Consider the following 18,454-nt stretch of genomic DNA (forward strand, 5'->3'; position numbering starts at 1 on the left):
AACGTGAGCAGGGGAGGGTCAGAGAGGGAGGGAGACACAGAATCCAAGGCAGGCTCCAGGCTCTGAGCTGTCAGTATAGAGCACAACGCAGGGCTCGAACCCATGAACCGAGAGATCATGCCCTAAGCCGAAGCCGGACACTTAGCTGACGGAGCCGCCCAGGCGCCCTGAGCCTGGTGTTGAGGCCGCACGTAAAGGGCGTGAAAACCTGGCAGACCCGCAGAACGCTAGCTTGGGACTGGTCACGCTTTCAGGTGAGCCAAGATATGTTTTCTTTAACAAGGGTTAGCGACGCCTTGGTGGGTCTCTCCCCAGGAGCCACCAGAAGCCTGGGGAGGAAGCCCACACTTGGGGGTGGGGAATGCTCTGGAACTCCTCTGCTTCCGCCACTTCAGACTCAGCTGAGGAGCCCCAATGAGGCCACGCAGAAGGGCCAGACCCGAAGTCTCAGCCAGGAGAGGGCGCCTGGTTCGCGGAGCAGCAGGACGACCCCGGATTCCAGCCCCGGTTATGCTGGAAGCCCGGATGGAGGGGCGGGGCAGCCCTAACACTCCCTTTCCACACCCACAGGGAAAAGTGCTGGGCGGTGAGGATGGACCCATTCCCCAGACGGGCTCCACCCCCTCAGAAGGGTGCCCTGGGCACGTGGCACCGGGATCTGGGCCAAGAAGACCTCAGGGGTGCTTGGATTCATAGATCCAAGGAGGGCTTAGGGGGAAGATGTCCCGGACTCGGCTCCGAAGGGTCCTTGGCTGCCTGCCCCCTCCCAGGGTCAAAGCTTGGGGCGGGGGGGGGGGGGGGGGGGGGGGGGGGGGGGGGGGGGGGGGGGGGGGGGGGGGGGGGGGGGGGGGGGGTAGCTGCCAGAGAGGAGCCAGTGTCCAACCCGGGGCCACAGGGCGGAGACGGGACCGCACTCAAAGGCCCAGGTGGTCTGATCCAAGGGGCTCACTCTCCGCTGTGCCGGGCTCTGCCCGTCAGCCGGCGGCGCTGCGTCTTGCTCGTGCGAGTGGCGCTTGGGGGCTTCTTGGTGGCGTCTCGGGCGTGGCGCAGGGGTTTCCTCTTGCTCTTTCTGCGGCTGTGCGCATGCAGCGAGGCAGTGAGAGTAGAGATCCTGGGGGAATGGGCAAGGCTGGTGAGGCTGGGGTGGGGGGGCAACCGAGTGCCCGGCCCTCGGAGGATGTCAGGACAGGCCTGGTGTGCCGGGGGCACCACATCCGTGCCCAAGGTGTCCCTGCTCTGCCCCCAGAGGGCCTGCTAGGTCCTCGGCTCATGAAATGGCCCTTACCCCACGCACCGAGGGCACCCAGGGCTGGCCATTTCCAGGGAGTGGGGCTGGGGGACAGTGAGGAGGGCAGGACCGAGGACCCCTCAAGAACAGAGGAGAGCAGAGTGGCTGCTCCAGGTCCCACACCTGCCCCATGCCACCCACCACAGGCCAGCGAGGGGCGACTCCACAGGGGTATCGTCACTACGGTCAGCCATGGGGAGCAGTGTTGGGGGTGGGGGGGGACGGGCAGGGCTCACCGGTGGGACAGGAGGGGATCTCTGGACTTCCTGGGTAAGGCTCTGGTCAGCTTCTCCGTGGACGCCTCTTCCTCGGCCCCGTGCTCAGCCGCTTGCTAGAGGGGCACAGGACAAGGACCGTTACACAGAGCAGCAGGTCAGGAGGCCTGGCTCAGAGCAGTCACAGCTCTGTCACGTGAGGGCACGGCCTGCTGGCTCAAGGCCTAGAGAAGGCTGAGGATGGGGGGAACCACGTGTACCCCCAACGTGGGGACCACACAGGGAAGAGCTGGGCTTTGGGGCCTCATCCCCATTTCCTGAGGTCTTCCACCTGTGCGTGTCTGACTGTCCGCTGTCACCTGGGGGGGGAGGGGAGGATGTACGGAACAATGGGCCCAAAACAGGTGAGGGTGAGACCTCGAAGGACGTGATAAGGCAGCAGCTCAGGACTTAAGGACCCTTGAAGCCATGACAGGAAGTGGGGTTTGCCTCGTTGTACCTCCAAGTACTTCCATCAAAGAAATGCCCACACGGCCTGGGCAGGCACAACTTTAACGGTACACAAACATTTCGGGAGATGATATAGAACCGGGAGGCTCTTTGATATATTTTTAACGACGTTCCGTTTGCTTTCCTTTTTTTCTTTTAACGTTTTTCCTCGCATTTACTTGTGGAGAGTTGAGGCCGTTCTGGCCACGTCGCATTTCCCGGTCACTTGCAAAGTCTCTCCCTCCGCCAATGCTGCCAGCAGTCGGTGCCCCCACCGAGGCGGAGCAGCCTGTCACACCAGCGACCGAAGCGGAACACCTCACGCTGCCCCTTCTCCCAAAAGTGGTGTTTTCAGTCTGCTCTTTAGGGGAGGCTCGGTGGGCCATGAGTCAAGGCCCACTGAGTACTTTTAAAAGGGGGAGCCTTTTTTTTTTTAAACTGTTGGTGGCAGGGAGACGGCCCCTCGCACCGGAATCCCTCCCCGTAACACAGGCCAGCACTTCCTGGGTCCCTTCTCTCCTAGGGCCCGAAGTCGCACCCACCTCAGGAGGGGCCAGTCCAAGCAGCCGAGCGCCCGAGAGGTCCAAGTCGCTGATGGTGGTCACGGTGACCGTGTGGTTGGGATGGTCATACTGCACCGACTCTGTCTTTGCTGTCACCAACCTGTCCAGTTCGTCCGCCTCCTCTGTGCAGAGTGGACAGAGGCGGCTGTCAGCCTCATAGCACGAGTGACCAGATTCCAACCCCCCTCCCAGCCCTGGAGCTCAGTGGCCTCTGTCTCTCTGTGGGACAGTGTCCAGGAAGTCACCGGCTCCAGAGCCCAGCCTGTGGACAAATGTAAGTGATTCAACTCCTCCCTTGATGCTCCAGGAGAACCTCGGACCATCTGGTTCTCATCTAGGACAAACCCAGTATGACCCCAGCAGCTGCTGCCGCCCGGCTCCTCTGGCCCTCGCCCCCTCCAGGCCTCCAAAACTGGGCTTTCTGCTCAGGAATCGCTTTACCAAGAGGTCTGTCCTCCGTGTCTCTGATCCACTCACGTTTAGACGTCCCTGAACATCCTGGGCCCCCAGGTCACCACCAAGACGCCCAGAGCTGGGGAAGTTAGCTTTTGTGCAGCCCCCACACCTCTCCGCTTTGACCCACCAAGGGATAAATAAGCCTAGGCCTTAGCTATTCTCCAGGTCAGGGCAAAGCTGGGACTCACCCAGAGCCTCCTCTCTCTCGGCCAGCATCTTCAAGTACTCCTGATGGCGCTGAAACCAAAAGAAAAGGGAACACAGGGAGTCTGTGGCCAACCCCAGGCATCCATGGCTCAGAAGGAGACACGAGGAGATTCGATTCTAAACCTTCCCCAAACCCGGCTGGGCCCACCATGGTTCTACCCGTACAAACTGTTCCCCAGGCCTGTGCACACCTCCCCTCATTCCTGCAGGTGGCCCTATTGAGGCCATCCAAGGCTGTAAATCCCTTGGGAGTCAGACTGTACATATATATATATATATATATATATATATATATACACACACATACACACTGTCTCCCTACCTCCCTAGGAGGCTCCCTCCTCCCTGTAGCCTCCCCCCTGCACCTCTTCCCGGAGCTTCTTCTGCTCCTCCTTGAGCCGATGCTTGATCTCCTCAATGGCTGCCTTCTTCCGCTCTACCTTGCGCTTATGGAAGCCAGTCAGGTACTCCCTACAGGAAAGAGGCAAGGGAGAGTCAGGAGGGGACACAAGGGAAGGAAGGCTCACTCCAGGGAGAGAAAAACCACGACTACTGCACCGCTCCCAAAATTAACATGGGTTTACTCATAGATTCCTCACAACAAGGTGTGTAGCGGGCACCAATCCTCATTTCACAGATAGGGATGCCAAGGCACGGAGAGGCTAGGTTACTTGCCAAAAGTCACAGAGAGTGTAAGTTTAGGAAAAAGAAGGAGATGCTGCCACTTTCTACCCACTACCCTCCAAGGCTCTCAGCTTCCAGCAAAACGGCCGGTCGGGGGCCCCTTCTACATTGACAGATTCCATTACCTAAGGGATTAATCCACTTCTGGCAAGGCTTTTAAGGCCACCCTCACCCAGGCGTCTGCAAACTTCGCGCTGGACTGGCACCCCATATCCCCCAAGACACCTACCCCCGGGACCCACCTGTAGGGCCTGCTGGTGCCACCCTGCGCCTCGCGACGACGCCCCAGCATTTCCCTCCCCTATCTGATCTTGGGTCCTTATCTCTCTAGTGCTGGGTGCACCATCCCCAAATGTTCCGGGGCCCAACACTAGTCTTTTCGCTGACCCACTACCATATCCCCAAGTGGCACTCTGAATGGACAACATGTAAGGGACCGGACGCTGAGGCTCAGGGGTCGAGCTCAGGGGTCCTGAGATGGGGCGCGCCCACCGAAGGAGCTCAGTACGCATCTGACAAGTGAATAAATAAACTTGAGCCACTCCCATCTCATTCATCCGTCACTCATCCGCAACAGCGGAGTCTACCGCGTGTGGGACCGGGGGGCTGGGCTAGGGAGGTCGAAGGCATCGCCACGAGCCCCCAGTCCCCTGCCCCCGCACCCCCCGGCCAAAGCGCACACAGCAGAAGATGCAAAGCTGGAAAAGAGAGGGCGGGGCGAGCGATCCCATTCCCCAGGCTGGGGGCCGGGAGCGGCCGCTTCCATTCCGCAGTAGGAGGGGGGGTCGAAAGGGAGACACGGGCCACGCCCTCTGGGCGTGGCCGGAAGGGGCCTCGGCGTGAGCGTAAGCCTCCTGGGCCAGGCCGCGGCCTTGGCCGGCGGCCCGAAGGAGATCCGCTCCGGCCTTGGCACTCACCGCCGCTTCTCTTCGTCGAAGCTGAGAACGAGCCGCGGCCGCCGGTCGTCGCCATCTCGCTTCTTCTTCTTATTGCGGCCCATAGCGGTGAGGCTTCCGGCGGCGCGGCTCCCGCACGCCTAAAACACTTCCGCGTGTACCGTTTTTACCCTCCCCGGCGCGTCGCTCACTTAGGTTCCGTTGTTCCGTTCCTCAGGCCCCGCCTTTTAAAGGGGCCGCGGAGCCGGCCTCCCCAGTCCTGCTTTTTGGGTGTGACACGCAGAAACCTTCCCCCTCGGTGATTACTAACCCCAGTCCGTCTCCTAGAATAGCCAACAGTGAAAGCGAGGTCCCAGAGCCCAGCAGGGTGTCTGGCACTCTGCAGGCGTTCAGTACGGAGTTATTACTAAATGGCCAAATATTGTTGATCCTACTTTTGATTCTGATGTCACCTCGTTGGTGGTCCCCAAAAGCACATTTCAGGGGCCAGATTATCTGGATTAGAACCTGGTACCCCAATGACAGCTGTGGTTCTGGACCAATTGCCTTCGCTTTGCTGCATTTACCCTATTTATAAAGTGGGAATAATTATAGTGACTCTGCAGGGATATTGTAAGGCGGAGGTTTTCAAACTTTGGCTTGCATCAGAATCCCCTGGAGGGCTTGCTGAAATCCAGATCGCTTTGCACGCCCCCCTTGAGTTTCTGATTCATTCTGGGGAGAATGAGCCCCATCATCTGCATTTCTCACAAGTGCTCAGGTGACGCTGATGTTGGTCCACTGGTCACACTTTGAGAACCAGGATTCTGAGGAAAAGTAACATTGTGTATAAGTCATATATGCCATCTCCCCTCTATATGTCAGTTTCCCCGAGTGTGTCATGGGGGCGTAACAGTACATCCTCTACTGAAAATGAGGACATCCATGTGAAGGCATTCAGAACACCACCAGCAGGGGAATTTTAGTAACTAGGATTGTATGCCTGAGTCCTACATCTTAGTTCACCTGTGCTGGGTGCCGCGGACAAGCTGTTGCCCTAGCTTTTAAGGACGGGCCAGTCTGGCAGGGTCGATGAATATTACAGCACAAGTGAGAAGTGCAGGAGGCCTCCGGAGCTCAGTGTTGGCTCCTCCAGTCCAAAGGGCTTCTCAGAGGAGGTGACCCCAGAACTAGCTGAGGGTGGGGACATCAAAGGAATAAAAGATCCTTAAGACCCCCCCACCTTCTCCTTTGAAAAGCCCAGAGGGCAAGTTAACATATGTGTGTTCAGTGCCTACTTTGTGCCAGGCACACAGAGAAGAGACTTGTTCTCTGAGACAGCAGACACAACTTGTCCAGGGGTACAGGGCTATTCTGGGTCCAAGCTGAGACTTGAACCTGAGTCTATGGCCTCACGGTCCAGCTCCTGGGGCCACTGGCCTGAGTGATCCCTCCCCCAGTAGCTCACCTGCCTGCTCTGGAGGGCAAGATGCAGACCCTGACCGTGAGGTTTGGAAGGAGCCAGACACACAGCAGGTACATCTCTCTGTGAATGTTGAAGCCATGAAGGGTCCCATGGCGGGTGCCAAGAGGAAGTTATCCCCAAACCCAGGGCACAGCAGGGGCCTCCCTGAACGGTGCGGCTTCAAGATGGTGAACAATTTCCCTTCTGACCTTTTGCCCCTCCGTGGCCACACCCTAACGCCACCCGTGGTACCCTCCCTCTGGCTTCTCCCTGGATCCCAGGCAGTGGTTCTCAGGGCTGCTGCCTGCTGTTTACCAGGCACTGCCCCCCTGCCCCAAGCAGACTGGCTTAGATGAGACGTCAGGGGTCTGCCGCTGGACTTGCCAAATCATACACCTCCCTGGGCTCCGTCCCTCTCCACGGTCCATCTGTTCAACCTCCCGCTCTGCTGAGGAATGTTCTCCGGGCCTCCTGTGGATTATCTCAGTTGGTCCTCTCAATCTCCCTATGACCTGGTGCTGCTTTCATCCCTACTACACAGGTGAGGAAACAGGAGGCTCAGGCAGCGGAAGTGCCTTGACCAAAGTGGCTCAAGTAGCAAGTGGGGCACAAAGCCATTCCTTGACTTCTGCGCTCCCCGAGCTTCTGGTCTGACACAAAGACAGGGACCAAGGAAGGGGACAGCTGCTTCCACAGGACCTTGTTGGGGAGCTCTGGGTGGGTGGCTCTTGCAGCCCATCCAGCCCTTGCTGCCCCTGCAGGGCTCTGGGAGACCTCGGGTCCAGAAGCTTTGAGTGCAGAGTGAAGCCTGCAACCTCAGGCAGGCACTGTGGCTCTCCACATCCCAGCCCCAGGGCATTTCAGGTCCCCTTGCCCCCGGGAGAGGAGACGAGGGACTAGTACCCCACCAGACTCCAAAACTTGAGAGCCCTTTACAGCAGCTCATGATCTAAAGCACCTACCACTCCTTGAATTGGTTTCTCCTTGAAGTCATTGTTTTTTATGCTTATTTGTTTTTGAAGGAGAGAGAGACAGAGTGAACAGGAAAGAGACAGAGAGAGAGAGGGAGGGAGACACAATCCCAAACAGGGTGCAGGCTCTGTGCTACAGCTTGACCCAGGGCTCAAACTTGCAAACCGTGAGATCATGACCTGAGCCGAAGTCAGATGCTGAATCGACTAAGCCACCCAGGCATCCCTCCTTGAAATCATTTTTATGTTTTCTGAGCACCTACTGTGTGCCAGGCACCGTGCGTTTCTTTAAGGTATTTTAGCTAATGCTTGCAACAATCCCACAGGGTGGATAGGAAAATGTGTGTGCAATTTGATGATGAGGCAACCGAGGTTCAGAGAGGTCTAGCAACCCATCCTAGGGCACACAGTGACGGACCTGGGGTTTGATCCCGAACCCAGTTTCCTTCCTCCAAACCCAGTGGTGTTAGTCTCTGTCTGTCCCGGGGCTTTCCTCTACCCCATGGTAGTCCCTCCCAGAGCTGATACAGGGTGAGACTGGGGAGAATCAGCCACCGAACTGTGAGGACCAGAAAAAGGCAGTCCTAGAGACACTTTCCTCATTGTCCAGCAGAGGGCGCCCCACCCCAGTGAAGCTTCCAAAGCTGTTTCTCCCAGGCGGCCACTTGGATGCCCCAGGAGAGCCCGGACATTTGGGTGTGCCTCATGGCAGCCTCCAACCTGTGCACTCCATTCCCCTGGGGCCCTCTTATAGGGATGTGCTCCCTAGGGGACCCACTGAGATGGGAATCATCCACCCAAAAGGGTTCCGGTACAAATAAGGACCCCCATTTTACGGATAAGGAAACTAAGTCTTGGGGTGGAGGAGTGCCACCCAGAGTCCTACAACCAGCGCTGCCTGGAGAACAGAATCTGCCAGGCTTTTCCTGCGTCCCCCTGCCCCCTACATACACACACAGCTCAAGGGATAGTGCCCCAGGGTTTTGGGGGAGCCCACACTGAGGTTCTGATTCTAAGTTTTCAGAACATTGGCTCGGTTCTGGGGGCTGTCTCTCAGGGAGGTAGAGGCCTGCAGCAGGGGGCAGAAAGGAAGAGGTGCTGGGGAATGGTCGGTCTGCAGGGTGGCCCGGCCACCAGCTCAGGTCCCATCACTTATGAAAGTAAGTGTGATGGGCTGAATTACAACATTGGCCTGGGGAGCCTGGGGGGGCTCAGTCAGTTAAGCATCTGACTTTGGCTCAGGTCAGTTTGTGAGTTTGAGCCCTGCATTAGGCACTGTGCTGACAGCTCGGAGCCTGGACCCCTTTTGGGATTGTGTCTCCCTCCCTCCCTGCCCCTCCCCCAACCTGTGCTGTTTCTGTCTCTCAAAAATAAATAATGTAAAACATTTTTTAAAAAACAAACACTGTCCAATGGGGTGACAGAGCCTGGAGGGTCTTGGAAGACATGTCCTCTTTGGAAACCAAGAGAAGAGAGGCTCGCTCGTGGAAACCTCATCTCAGGCCCGGTGAGTTTCCCGAATTCCTGTGCCCTGCAAGAAATGGACTGTGCATCTGGAGGCCTCTGGGGACCTGGTGGCTAAGCTGCAAGTGGACCTTGCTAACTCTGCTCTGCGGGGGGGGGGGGCTGCCATGTCCCCTCTACACACCACACCCCAGGTCCTCCTCTTATGGAAGCAGCCCAGCAGGGGCGCCTGGCTGGCTCAGTCCGAAGAGCATGTGACTCTTGGTTTCAGGGTCATGAGTTCAAGTCTCACATGGGGTGTAGCGATTACTAAAAATAAACTTAGGAAAAAGAGGGAAAAAATGGAAAAAAAAATGACCCAGCCCATTGCCCAAGCCCATCTTTCCCAGAGTTGGGATGAGGGTCCTGCCCAGGAACCAGCAGTTCCCAGACTAGCATCCCGGTTGTCCTTAAGCCCCAGCATTGGGGGTTGTGGCCTGGGGCCACAACGCTGGGATGCCTGGGGAGCCCCCCAGGGCTCAGCTGGGCCAGGTACAGGCCATGGGGGTCCTGGAGGTCCTGGCATCATGCAGAACCACCTTCCTCCTTTTCACTTTGGGGTAAGAACATCCCACGAGGTAGCAGTGCTGCAGGGATGGGAAACCGGTGCCCAGCGAACTTCCCACCCGCCAGGCATTAAACATGCCCCGCTTCACACATCTCTTAATCTTTAAGACTATGCTCTGATAGGCTCAGAGAGGTCAGTTAACATGCACAAGGCCACACAGCTTGTAGCCGCACTCTGAACCAGATCTCTCTCTAGCCCATGAAAGCAAATGAGAGGAGCCTCAGTGATGGTCCCCCCGCACCCCCCTTCCCTGTCAGATACCATGGCACGAATCAGTCTGTCCATGCCTCCTTCCCCCTGGTTTCATTTATTCAACATCTTTTGAGCGCCTACTGTGTGCTGGGGCTCATTGGGTTGGGAGCTGTTTGAAGACCGTGACTGGGCTTCACTTATGCACTGAGCGCCCTGTTCGGCCCTGGGGACCCAGGGGACAAGGTCCCTGGCACTTCGGAGGTGTGCACCAAGGAAGTGAATGGAATGGAAGGAAGGGGCGGAGCCTGGGGAATCCCTCTTGCCCCCCCCCCCTCCACACACACACGAGGCTAGGCTAGGGAGAGCACAGGCCACTGCCTTTATTAGGGGCCACGAGCTGGCTGGTTTCAGTCAAAGGCCACGCACTTGATCTTGAAGTCGCCATCGGCGGCCATGTAGTTGATGGCCTCCAGGTTGAGGCGGTTGGGGAACTTGATTGTGTGTCCATCTGGCAGCTTGATGGTCAGGTCGGCCTGGTCAAAGGAGAAGCACACCTGGGCGGGTAGAGAAGGGCAGTGAGTGGCGGGGACCCCGCAGCAGGAGCCTGGGCTCTGCCGTCACAGCCTGCAGGTCTTGGGTCCTCCCAGAGCTCCTCCCTCCGGGACCCCAGACAACAGCCCCACTTCAAGGGCGGGGCTCTTGAGACCGGGGGAGGGGCTGGCGCTCCGGGGCCATCACGCGGCAGGGGAGGGGAGGGGAGGGCACACGGAGGGCAGGGTGGGACCTAAATCTTCCGCCCCTAAAGCCCGCCCACTGCCCCCAGGCCCCAGCCCACCTCTACCACGGTCCCAGGCTGGAAGGGGAAGGCGGTCTCCCGCTGCTCCGCGCCCCAGGCCCCCGCGTCCTTGCTGTTACACACGATGGTGTTGACGTCCCCATGCGCTTCGAAGCGAGGGTTGAAGTGCAGGCACAGGTTGTCCTTGTCTTTGCCCAAATTCAGCACGAAGCTGGGGGGAGCAGCGGGCATTGAGGCCTCCTTGGCCAGCGGCAGCCCCCTCAGACTGACCGGTCCGTGCCACTCAGGGCACTATCACTGAGCCGGGTGGCAAGACACCTGGACTCTAGGTCTGGCCCTGCCCCCTCCTTGCTGTGTGAGCTTGAGCAAGTCCCTGTCCTTGTGTGGATTTCAGTCTCCTCATCTGCACGATGGGGCCAGCACAGGAAGGATCGCTGAGGGTCTTGGTGTGCGGACAGCCAAGACTCTCCATGTTAGTGTCCCTTTGGTCAAGGGCAGAGACTCCTTCCAGACAGTGACCTCTGGGAGGGCAAGTGTCCTGTCTGGCTCGTATATCTTTGCACCCCTGGGGCTGAGCATGATGACACACAGTAGGTGCTCAATGACGGCGGGGCAAATAAACATAATAATACGGTTCATGAGTTCCAGACCCGCATCAGGTTCCATACTGACAGTGCAGAGCCTGCTTGGGATTCTCTCTCTTTCCCTCTCTCTCTCCCCCTCCCCCGCTGGCACGCACTGTTTCACGTTCCCAAATAGGCTTTTAAAAATAATAGCAATAATACATTTGCTGAGGGGAGACAGTAGCGATACCTACCTCGGGGTGGGGGGTGGGGTAAGAATGAAACGGACAGTGCACGCGAAATGTGCAGCTCCTTCTAACGTCAGCTGGTCATCATCAGCATCACTGAGAGATCCAGCATGTCCCCTCCGCCCAAGTACCTCCCTGCTCCGTGCACTGACGGCTAAGACAGAAGCTCGGGGCGCTTGGAGGACTGGTCCAAGGTCACATGTCTGCTGAGAAACTAGGCAGCTGGCCTAGTGAATGAATGGAGGAAGGACCGAAGGGATGAAAGGTTGGGTGAGTGATTACCGCAGGGAAGAGGGACCTCCGAAGGCCAACAGCGGGGTGACACCCCCTCGTTCCCTCTCCCGGTCCCCCTCCCCTCGCCGCGGCCTCGTCTCCCGCCCACAGTGGGGGCAGGGCCAGCCAAGGTAGATGACGAGGTCGCAGATGGTTTCTTTTAAGAGGCCCCAGCGGGGAGGGAAGGGGGCGACCCTACTGGAGGTGTCCAGACCCTGCGGAGGAAGTGACTCACTCAGAAAACGCAACCGAGGACAGCCCCTCGCAGCCGGAGGGAGGGGCGGGGCCTGGCCGGCCACGCCCCTGCCAGACGCGCTCGGTCTGACCCTCGGGTTCTGAGGCCCGGCAGCTGCCGCCTGCCCCCGTCCCCCATCTGCACCCCCTCACCTCTTGGCTTCCGGGGCCACCTCGCCCCGCACTCTGAGGCACTCCCCAGGTTTAAGATTCAGGTTGCTGGCGACCAGACCCTGCATAGACGAGACCACCACCAGCCGAGTTAGAGGACAGGACGCAGTGCCCCGGGGGTGGGGCAGCGGGGTGGGGTCGTCCCCGCCCCGGATCCTCTGACCCTGCGGGCGGAAAGCTCCGGGAATCTGGAGCAAGTTCTAGACTCTTTCTCCGTGTGGTCCTGGCCACATGCCTGCTCTCAACCGGGTCCATCTCCTATCTATAACGCGACTGAAGTCGTAGAGGCCAAGATCTAAAGTTTTTGCGGTTCCGCTTGAGGATTTTGGATCTCGAGTGGCCTGGGAGATGATAGATGGAGAGGCTCCGACTCGGAGTGAGTGACACTGCGATTTGGTGGCAAAGGAAGGGGGATGGAGAGGTCTGCCCTTGTGTTGGAAAGGAAGCGGCCCGGGGCTACCCCTTTGAAGCCCCTCTGTGCAGAGAGGCGCAGGGGCTGGAGTGGAGGCCCCTAAGGAGCGCAGCCAGGCCCCTCTGCGGAAGGGAGAGTGGCGAAGGGCCAGAGTCAGCAGCAGCCTGGCTGGCTCAGAAATAGCAAGATTGAGCACACAACTTAACGGGTATGAGCGTTCCTTCTGCCAGAGACGCGAACCCTTTCCCTTGGGGCCTTTGGAAGAACTTGCCTCCTTCCCTCTCCCTTAGCACCCATCTCCCAGCATGGGGAGCTGGGGGGCGGTTTACCCAGCCCCCACCCGACTAGCCAGGACAGAACGACCCTCCACCCAGTAACCCAGGCAGGCGCCCTCGCGGCCGCCTGTCTCAGATCCTGGCGACTTTGCAGAGCTCTCTGGAGCAGAGGATGACTCTGCCCTGGCCCAGTGACTGGGGACAGCTGCAGGAGGGGGAGGGGACAGGAGGCTCTTGGGAGTGGAGGAGGGGGAAAGGGACAGCGGCTCGGGCGTCCTTAAAGTGCCTCCCTACCCCACCAGTTGGCCACACCCTTCTCATTCCTACTTATCAAGGAGCTGCAAAATGTCCAACCTTGGCAGATATAACTGTGCTGTCAGACTCTGGAGGAATTCAGATGAGTCTTACGCCAGAGAAGGCCTTTGGGGACGGGACCATGGCGCCCACCCCCATTTTACAGACGTGGCCACTGAGGCCCAGAAGAGAGAAGCCACTTGTTCAAAGCCACACCCTGGGGACTAGAACCCAGATCATCTGACCCCACTCTCCTCTGTCTTGCCCCCACGCCATCCCTGGGCCTTGGAGCGGGGTCCCCGCACTCACACAAGCCATGACTGAGGACAGGAGGACCTTCCTGCGGACTGCGGCACCAGCTGTCTCAAGGCTCAACGGGAGAGATGGGTCCCCGGGACCGCTCCCACCCTTTTAACGGGACCAGACCCCGGTGAGTCCCGCCCCCTGGGCGCCCAACCAATTGCAAGTCAGGACAGGAAAGGGGGCCCCACTGGAGGCGGAGTCAATGCATTTTGAAGCCTTTCGGGAGCTGAGGTGACCAATCAGAGTAGCAAACCCCCTTCTTCTTTAACCACGCCCCCAGGGTCCAGGCTCCACCTCCCATTCTCCTTCATCCCTCCCCACCCCCCCACCAAAAAATTGTGCTGTGGCAGGGATTGGGGGAAGCCAACGGAAAATAGTTTGAGGATGAGTTAGGCACGAGAGTTGGCGGGAAGGGGGCCGCGGGCCAGCAGGCCGAGCTCAGGGGGAACCCAGAGAAGATGGCTGAGGGGATATGGGGTCCTTCAGGGATTTAGACCTGGGGCTGTCGAGGCTGCCCTAACAGGGACCAGGGCGTGGCCGCCCTGCACAGCCTCTGCAGAGAGAGACCAGAACCATTAACCACAGGGCCCTGGCCCCACCCGGATCTCCCCCGGAAGCAGGGATTGTGGCGGCTGCTTAGGCTTCTCACTAGCGCTAAAGAAAGGCTGGGCCGGGTGCCAGGCCTGTCGCTGCCTACGGGGCTCAGGCCTCAGGCCTCAGCTCTCCTGAGGGGCCTCTGGGGATCTTCCCAAAGCCCCTGCCTGACAGTCTCCAGCCTGAGAGAGTCAGGCCTGGGAGGGGGCGCGGGGTGGGCCAGGTGATGAAGGGGGGGGTCCCCACTCTGTGCACCTCCCCTTCTGCTCTCTTCCCATCCCTCTCTCCAAGGCTAAGCACAGCCTTTTCTTTCTCTGTTCATTCAGCAGATATTTTATTAAGCATCTACTATGTGCTGGGCTGTGAGGATTCAAAGGTGAACTCCAGCCAGCCCCTGCTCTCAGGTAGCACACTGCTGGGGCAGGACCTGCCCATGAACCTGAGTACTATGATGCTGCCTCTAAAGAGAGTCAGGAACAAGCACCGGGGTGGAGTGGAGACAGTCCAGGGTGTGAAGAGGGTGGGTTTTGAAGGACGGATGAAGAAGGAGGGCCTGGCATTCCAGCGCCAGCAGAGGCTCAGACCGTTAACAGTGAGCAGCGGGGCTTGGCTGGAGTTTTGGGGTATGTCGGGGAAAGATGGGGCATGGGGCCAGGAGGCCAACAGTACCTGGATCATGAAGGGCCTCTTTAAGGGGCTTGGCCATTGTTGTAACTGAGGGTGCTGGGCAGCCATAGAAGGTTACAGGGAAGGTGAGTCTTGAGGACAGACATGAGCTACAGGGAAGATCACTGTAGCAACAGAGTTGAGGGTGGATTGGGAGGGGTGCCCACCTCATACCCAGGAGCCAGGAGGAGAGAGGAGGATGGGGAGCGCTAGGCAAAAGTGGGGGACTTACTCGAAGAGTTGTCTTTGGGACCTCCTTCCCCACATTCCCATGTCCCTTCTGAAATAGACCCAGCACTGAAGAGGCAGGAAGATGTGGACCACGAGTTACTCACGTCTGGAGGCCAGGCCCTCTGCTGCCTCCCTCCCCCTGCCCTCCTTAGCCCCCCACCTTCCTCCAGATGACTAAAGCCCACCCCTGGCCCAGGAGGAGTGGTGGGGGCAGTGCATTGGGCCTTGACACAGGCCTCCCCCTGTCCAAGCCCCTCACCCCTCCTCCAAGACCAAGTCTCCGAAACCAACCAGAGCTGCTTTGGTTTTTCCTCCAAGGCTTCCTCTAAACCTCAACATAAGGGGGGGGAGGGTGGAGCCAGCTCCTCGGCCTTTCCTGTATGCCTCCCCTCCCAGGGCCACAGACACCCCTGTCTGGTCAAGCAATAGGGGCGTTTGTGGAGTCCTAGACTGGGGAGCAGAAGCGGTTCGGGCACAGTCCTTTCGTGGCTGCTGTCCGGGGGTCTGGCTGGCAGTTCCAGCCCAGCAGCAAAGCTCTTGGGGCATCAAGCTCCCAGCTTCCCCTGACCTGGAAGACAGGCCCGGCACCAGGAAGCGTTCGCTGTTGGACGAGGGGCTGCTTTATTCTCCAGGCTCTGGCCAGCTGAGGGCTGGAGGAGAATTGGCATGGCATGGTGAATAGGCCTCCAGGGAGGCCCCTTTGCGGGTCTGGGGAGTTGGAGTCTGGTCCTAGCCTTGCCACACCGTCCCCCGAGTCAGTCTTCCCATCTGTAACGTGGGGAGGTGAAAAGCTGCTCTCCTACACAAGGTTAGTGCAGGGTGGGAATTTTTTCCCCCTCCCCACAATCTCAGAAGGTTTTAGCTTCCTTCTTGTCTCTTCCTAGGCTGAGCTTAACCTACTGGGGGTAAGCACCTCTGGGAAGTCTTCCTCTTAACCCCACCTTACCCCCAACAGTCCCTGCCCGCCTACACTGGAGCAGGATCCGCGAAACACGGGTCACGGTTTTCCTGGATGGGGCAGAGACAAGGTGCACTGTGTGCTCCACTGAGCTCACACCCAGTCCTCGGGGCCTCCTGGTGGTGGCGGCACCCACTTATCTGCCAGGCCCTGTGCCCGGCGCCTTGCTTTCATGCGTTATCTCATTTTATCTACACCTCCCCCTGCCTCGTGGCTGCCAGCTGGGGTGCACCGCGCAGGGTTGCCGCTCGGGGCCCTGAACTGAAGCTGGGGTCGGAATCAGGAGAGGCGAGTCCTAATTCGGGAGCTGCCCGGCTGTGACTGCGGCCAAGGGCCTTGCCCTCCCCGAACCTGCTTCCAAGCCTGGAAAGTGGGAACATGAGCATTCACTGAATGGTTGGAGGATTACAGAGGGGATGTGTGTGGGGCTCAACATTAGTTCTCTGTTCTGCACCCTCAAGGCCAAGGCCGCCCACCATGGGAGCTCTCCTCCTCCCTCACTGCTCTGCAGAGGCAGCCAGCTCTCTGGAATTCTCCATCCTATGGGCAGCTCTACAGGCTGGACCGTGGCCGCTGCTGTTGGAAGGGAGTTCAGCACCTCTGGACAGGCCAGTGCGGCCCTTCCCAGCCTGCCGACTCCCGCCCTGTCCTGCCCGCCCCTCCCCTGCTCTGCCCATGTGAAGGCATTACCTCCTCCAACTCACATAGCAGGGAGGCTTGCCAGGTGCTTTGAAACACCATCCACACCCCTCAGGCAACTGGATCGGCCGTGGCCGTGGCCGGTGGAGGTGACCAGAGCCGGGTCCAAAGTCCTAGAAGTCAGAGCAAGAAAAGACCCCAGAGATTCCGCACCTGATCTGCTCCCTCGTGTAAAGATGCAGAAACCAAGCAAAGAGGCTGCCTACTTGGCCAAGGTCACACTGGGAGCCAGCGCTGAAGGGCCTTCCCTCTGCGGAGCCAGATCTTTTCCTCCTTTTCCATGAAGGGTAGAAAGGACCATGAGGGGGGTGCCCCTAACCTCAGGCACTCCTAAAACCCCCACTTACCTCGCTCATCCGTTTTACCGCCTGTCTGCTGCCCAGACAGTGACCGCCCCAGACACAGGGGGCTTCTGTCACTTGCCTTCCCACCTGGAGTCTGTCCCCCTTCTGATTACAGACCCTCACTCGGCTTTGGGGAACCACCTCTCCTCTCCTATGAGGTCTGGGTGGGGTTGAGGCCCTGCCCTTCACTAGCTCTCTAGGGCTCAGGCATGAGTCTTTATGGGTTTTTTTTTTTTAACGTTTTTCTTTTGACATAATTATAGACTCACAGGAAGCCGAGAGCTTTTTAAGAGCTTAGAAAATATTTGAGAAAAACGTATTGGCTCCAAAATACTACAACTGCAACGCTGAAAGGAATCCACCTTTACTGTGTTCAAGCTTAAAACCTGGTACTGGTAAAAATGGAAACATTTGGAAACAATTTTCTTGGGGTGGGTTTTCTTACTTTAGAACCGTGTCCAAGTCTTCCTAGAGGTTGGTCACTCCCACCTTAGATCGATCCCCATAGCCAAATAATGTCTCAAACAAACGTGTAAAAATACTTTGGAGACGCATAGCAATGCCCCCCTCCCATTTATTTAATGTGGGACTTACGGGAAGCGGGTGCATTTTATTGTTTTCTACAATGTGCCTGGGGACTGTGTATCAGGAGAGTTTGGGGGTGGCAAGTAACAAAAAATTCAACAGAAATCATTAAAAAACTTTAAAAAAAAGTTTATTTTTGAGAGAGAGAGAGAGAGAGAGAGAGAGAGAGACAGAGGGCAAGCGGGGGAGGGGCAGAGAGAGACACACACACACAGAATTGGAAGCAGGCCCCAGGCTCTGAGCCATCAGCACAGACTCAGGAGCTATGAGATCATGAGCTGAGCCAAAGTCAGATGCTTAACTGACTGAGCCACCCAGGCGCCTCATCAACAGAAATCATTTTAAAACTAAGGGAAACTTTCCCATGACAAACCTGGAATGAGGAGATTTCCATGGCGGCTAATTCGGTGGCTCACTGATATCGTCCCAGATCTGGGCTCTGGGGTGATCGTGGACATGGCTTCGGAGCTCGCCCTTGCTCTTCTGCGCGGCCATAATCCAGGATTAGTCCTTGCCCTGAGCGTCAAGCTAAAGGATTTGGGGTAAACAGTCTTAACATCTGCAAAGTACTCTCAAATGAATCAATGAAAAAATGTAAAAATACCCAAAGGGGTGATGGAGCAAATCAGTCAGGTATTGGCAACTGGGACTCCAGGTATAGGAGACATCGGAGTTCGTTATGCCCTTCCGGGACCATTTCTGATGGTTTGAAACTTCTCTAAACTAAAGCTTGGGGAGTTGGGGTGCCTGGGTGGCCCAGCATGGAGCCTGCTTGGGATTCTCTCCGCCCCTCTCCTGGTTGTGCTCTCTCTCTCAAAATAAATAAACATGAAAAAAACACATTTTTTCTGGATTAAAAGTTGGGGAAGGGCACCTGGTTGGCTCAGGCGAGCACCTGACTTTGACTCAAGTCATGATCTCCCGGTTTGTGAGTTGGAGCCCCACATTGGGCTCTCTGCTGTCATCACAGAACCCCCTTGGGTTCCTCTGTTCCCCTCTCTCTCTCTGGCCCTCCCCAGGACATACTTGCTCTGTCTCTCTCAAAAATAAAGTAACATTAAAAAACAATAAAAATAAAACGTGGGGTGTATGACATAATAAGAAATGTATGTTTGGTCTCTGACCTCAGGTCTTTCCAGTGTTCCTAAGAGCCTTGTAATTTCCTAAGGGATGGAAGTTCTGGGAACATCTTTTGTTTTAATATTTGGTCTTTGACTCAGGTTCCTGACACAGAGCTCCCAAGTCCCTTGGAATTTCTTGGGTCTTTGGTTCTGATGATGATTGTGGGCTCCTGGGTAGGATCAAGCCATGGTTCAAAGCTTTGAACTTTGA

The 18,454-nt window shown here is 57.6% G+C and overlaps 2 protein-coding genes and 1 non-coding gene across 4 annotated transcripts; all 3 read right to left on the reverse strand.

Moving 5' to 3' along the window:
- Positions 1-819: 819 nt before the first annotated feature.
- NOL12 (nucleolar protein 12) lies at positions 820-4,974 on the reverse strand. Of its 2 annotated transcripts, none has more exons than XM_029953902.1 (6): positions 4,145-4,688; positions 3,584-3,689; positions 3,200-3,248; positions 2,535-2,677; positions 1,525-1,619; positions 820-1,111 (listed from the first exon to the last, which is right to left on the reverse strand). In XM_029953902.1, exons 1-6 carry the CDS (start codon positions 4,192-4,194, stop codon positions 946-948), a joined length of 609 nt encoding a protein of 202 aa, XP_029809762.1. In that variant the 5' UTR covers positions 4,195-4,688; the 3' UTR covers positions 820-945. The 2 variants fall into 2 exon arrangements, with proteins under 2 accessions (XP_029809762.1, XP_029809761.1); XM_029953901.1 differs by lacking the exon at positions 4,145-4,688 and adding an exon at positions 4,820-4,974 and having other exon boundaries at positions 821-1,111.
- On the reverse strand, positions 2,280-2,411 carry LOC115305852. Its single transcript, XR_003915040.1, has one exon. It is a non-coding gene; the product is annotated as a small nucleolar RNA SNORA21 (small nucleolar RNA).
- Positions 4,975-9,832: 4,858 nt separating the features above from the next.
- LGALS1 (galectin 1) lies at positions 9,833-13,158 on the reverse strand. The gene is made up of 4 exons (XM_029953804.1): positions 13,052-13,158; positions 11,744-11,823; positions 10,312-10,483; positions 9,833-10,030 (listed from the first exon to the last, which is right to left on the reverse strand). Exons 1-4 carry the CDS (start codon positions 13,058-13,060, stop codon positions 9,884-9,886), a joined length of 408 nt encoding a protein of 135 aa, XP_029809664.1. The 5' UTR covers positions 13,061-13,158; the 3' UTR covers positions 9,833-9,883.
- Positions 13,159-18,454: the final 5,296 nt, after the last annotated feature.

The sequence above is a fragment of the Suricata suricatta genome, chromosome 10, assembly GCF_006229205.1.
Source record: "Suricata suricatta isolate VVHF042 chromosome 10, meerkat_22Aug2017_6uvM2_HiC, whole genome shotgun sequence".
Classification (NCBI taxonomy): domain Eukaryota; kingdom Metazoa; phylum Chordata; class Mammalia; order Carnivora; family Herpestidae; genus Suricata; species Suricata suricatta.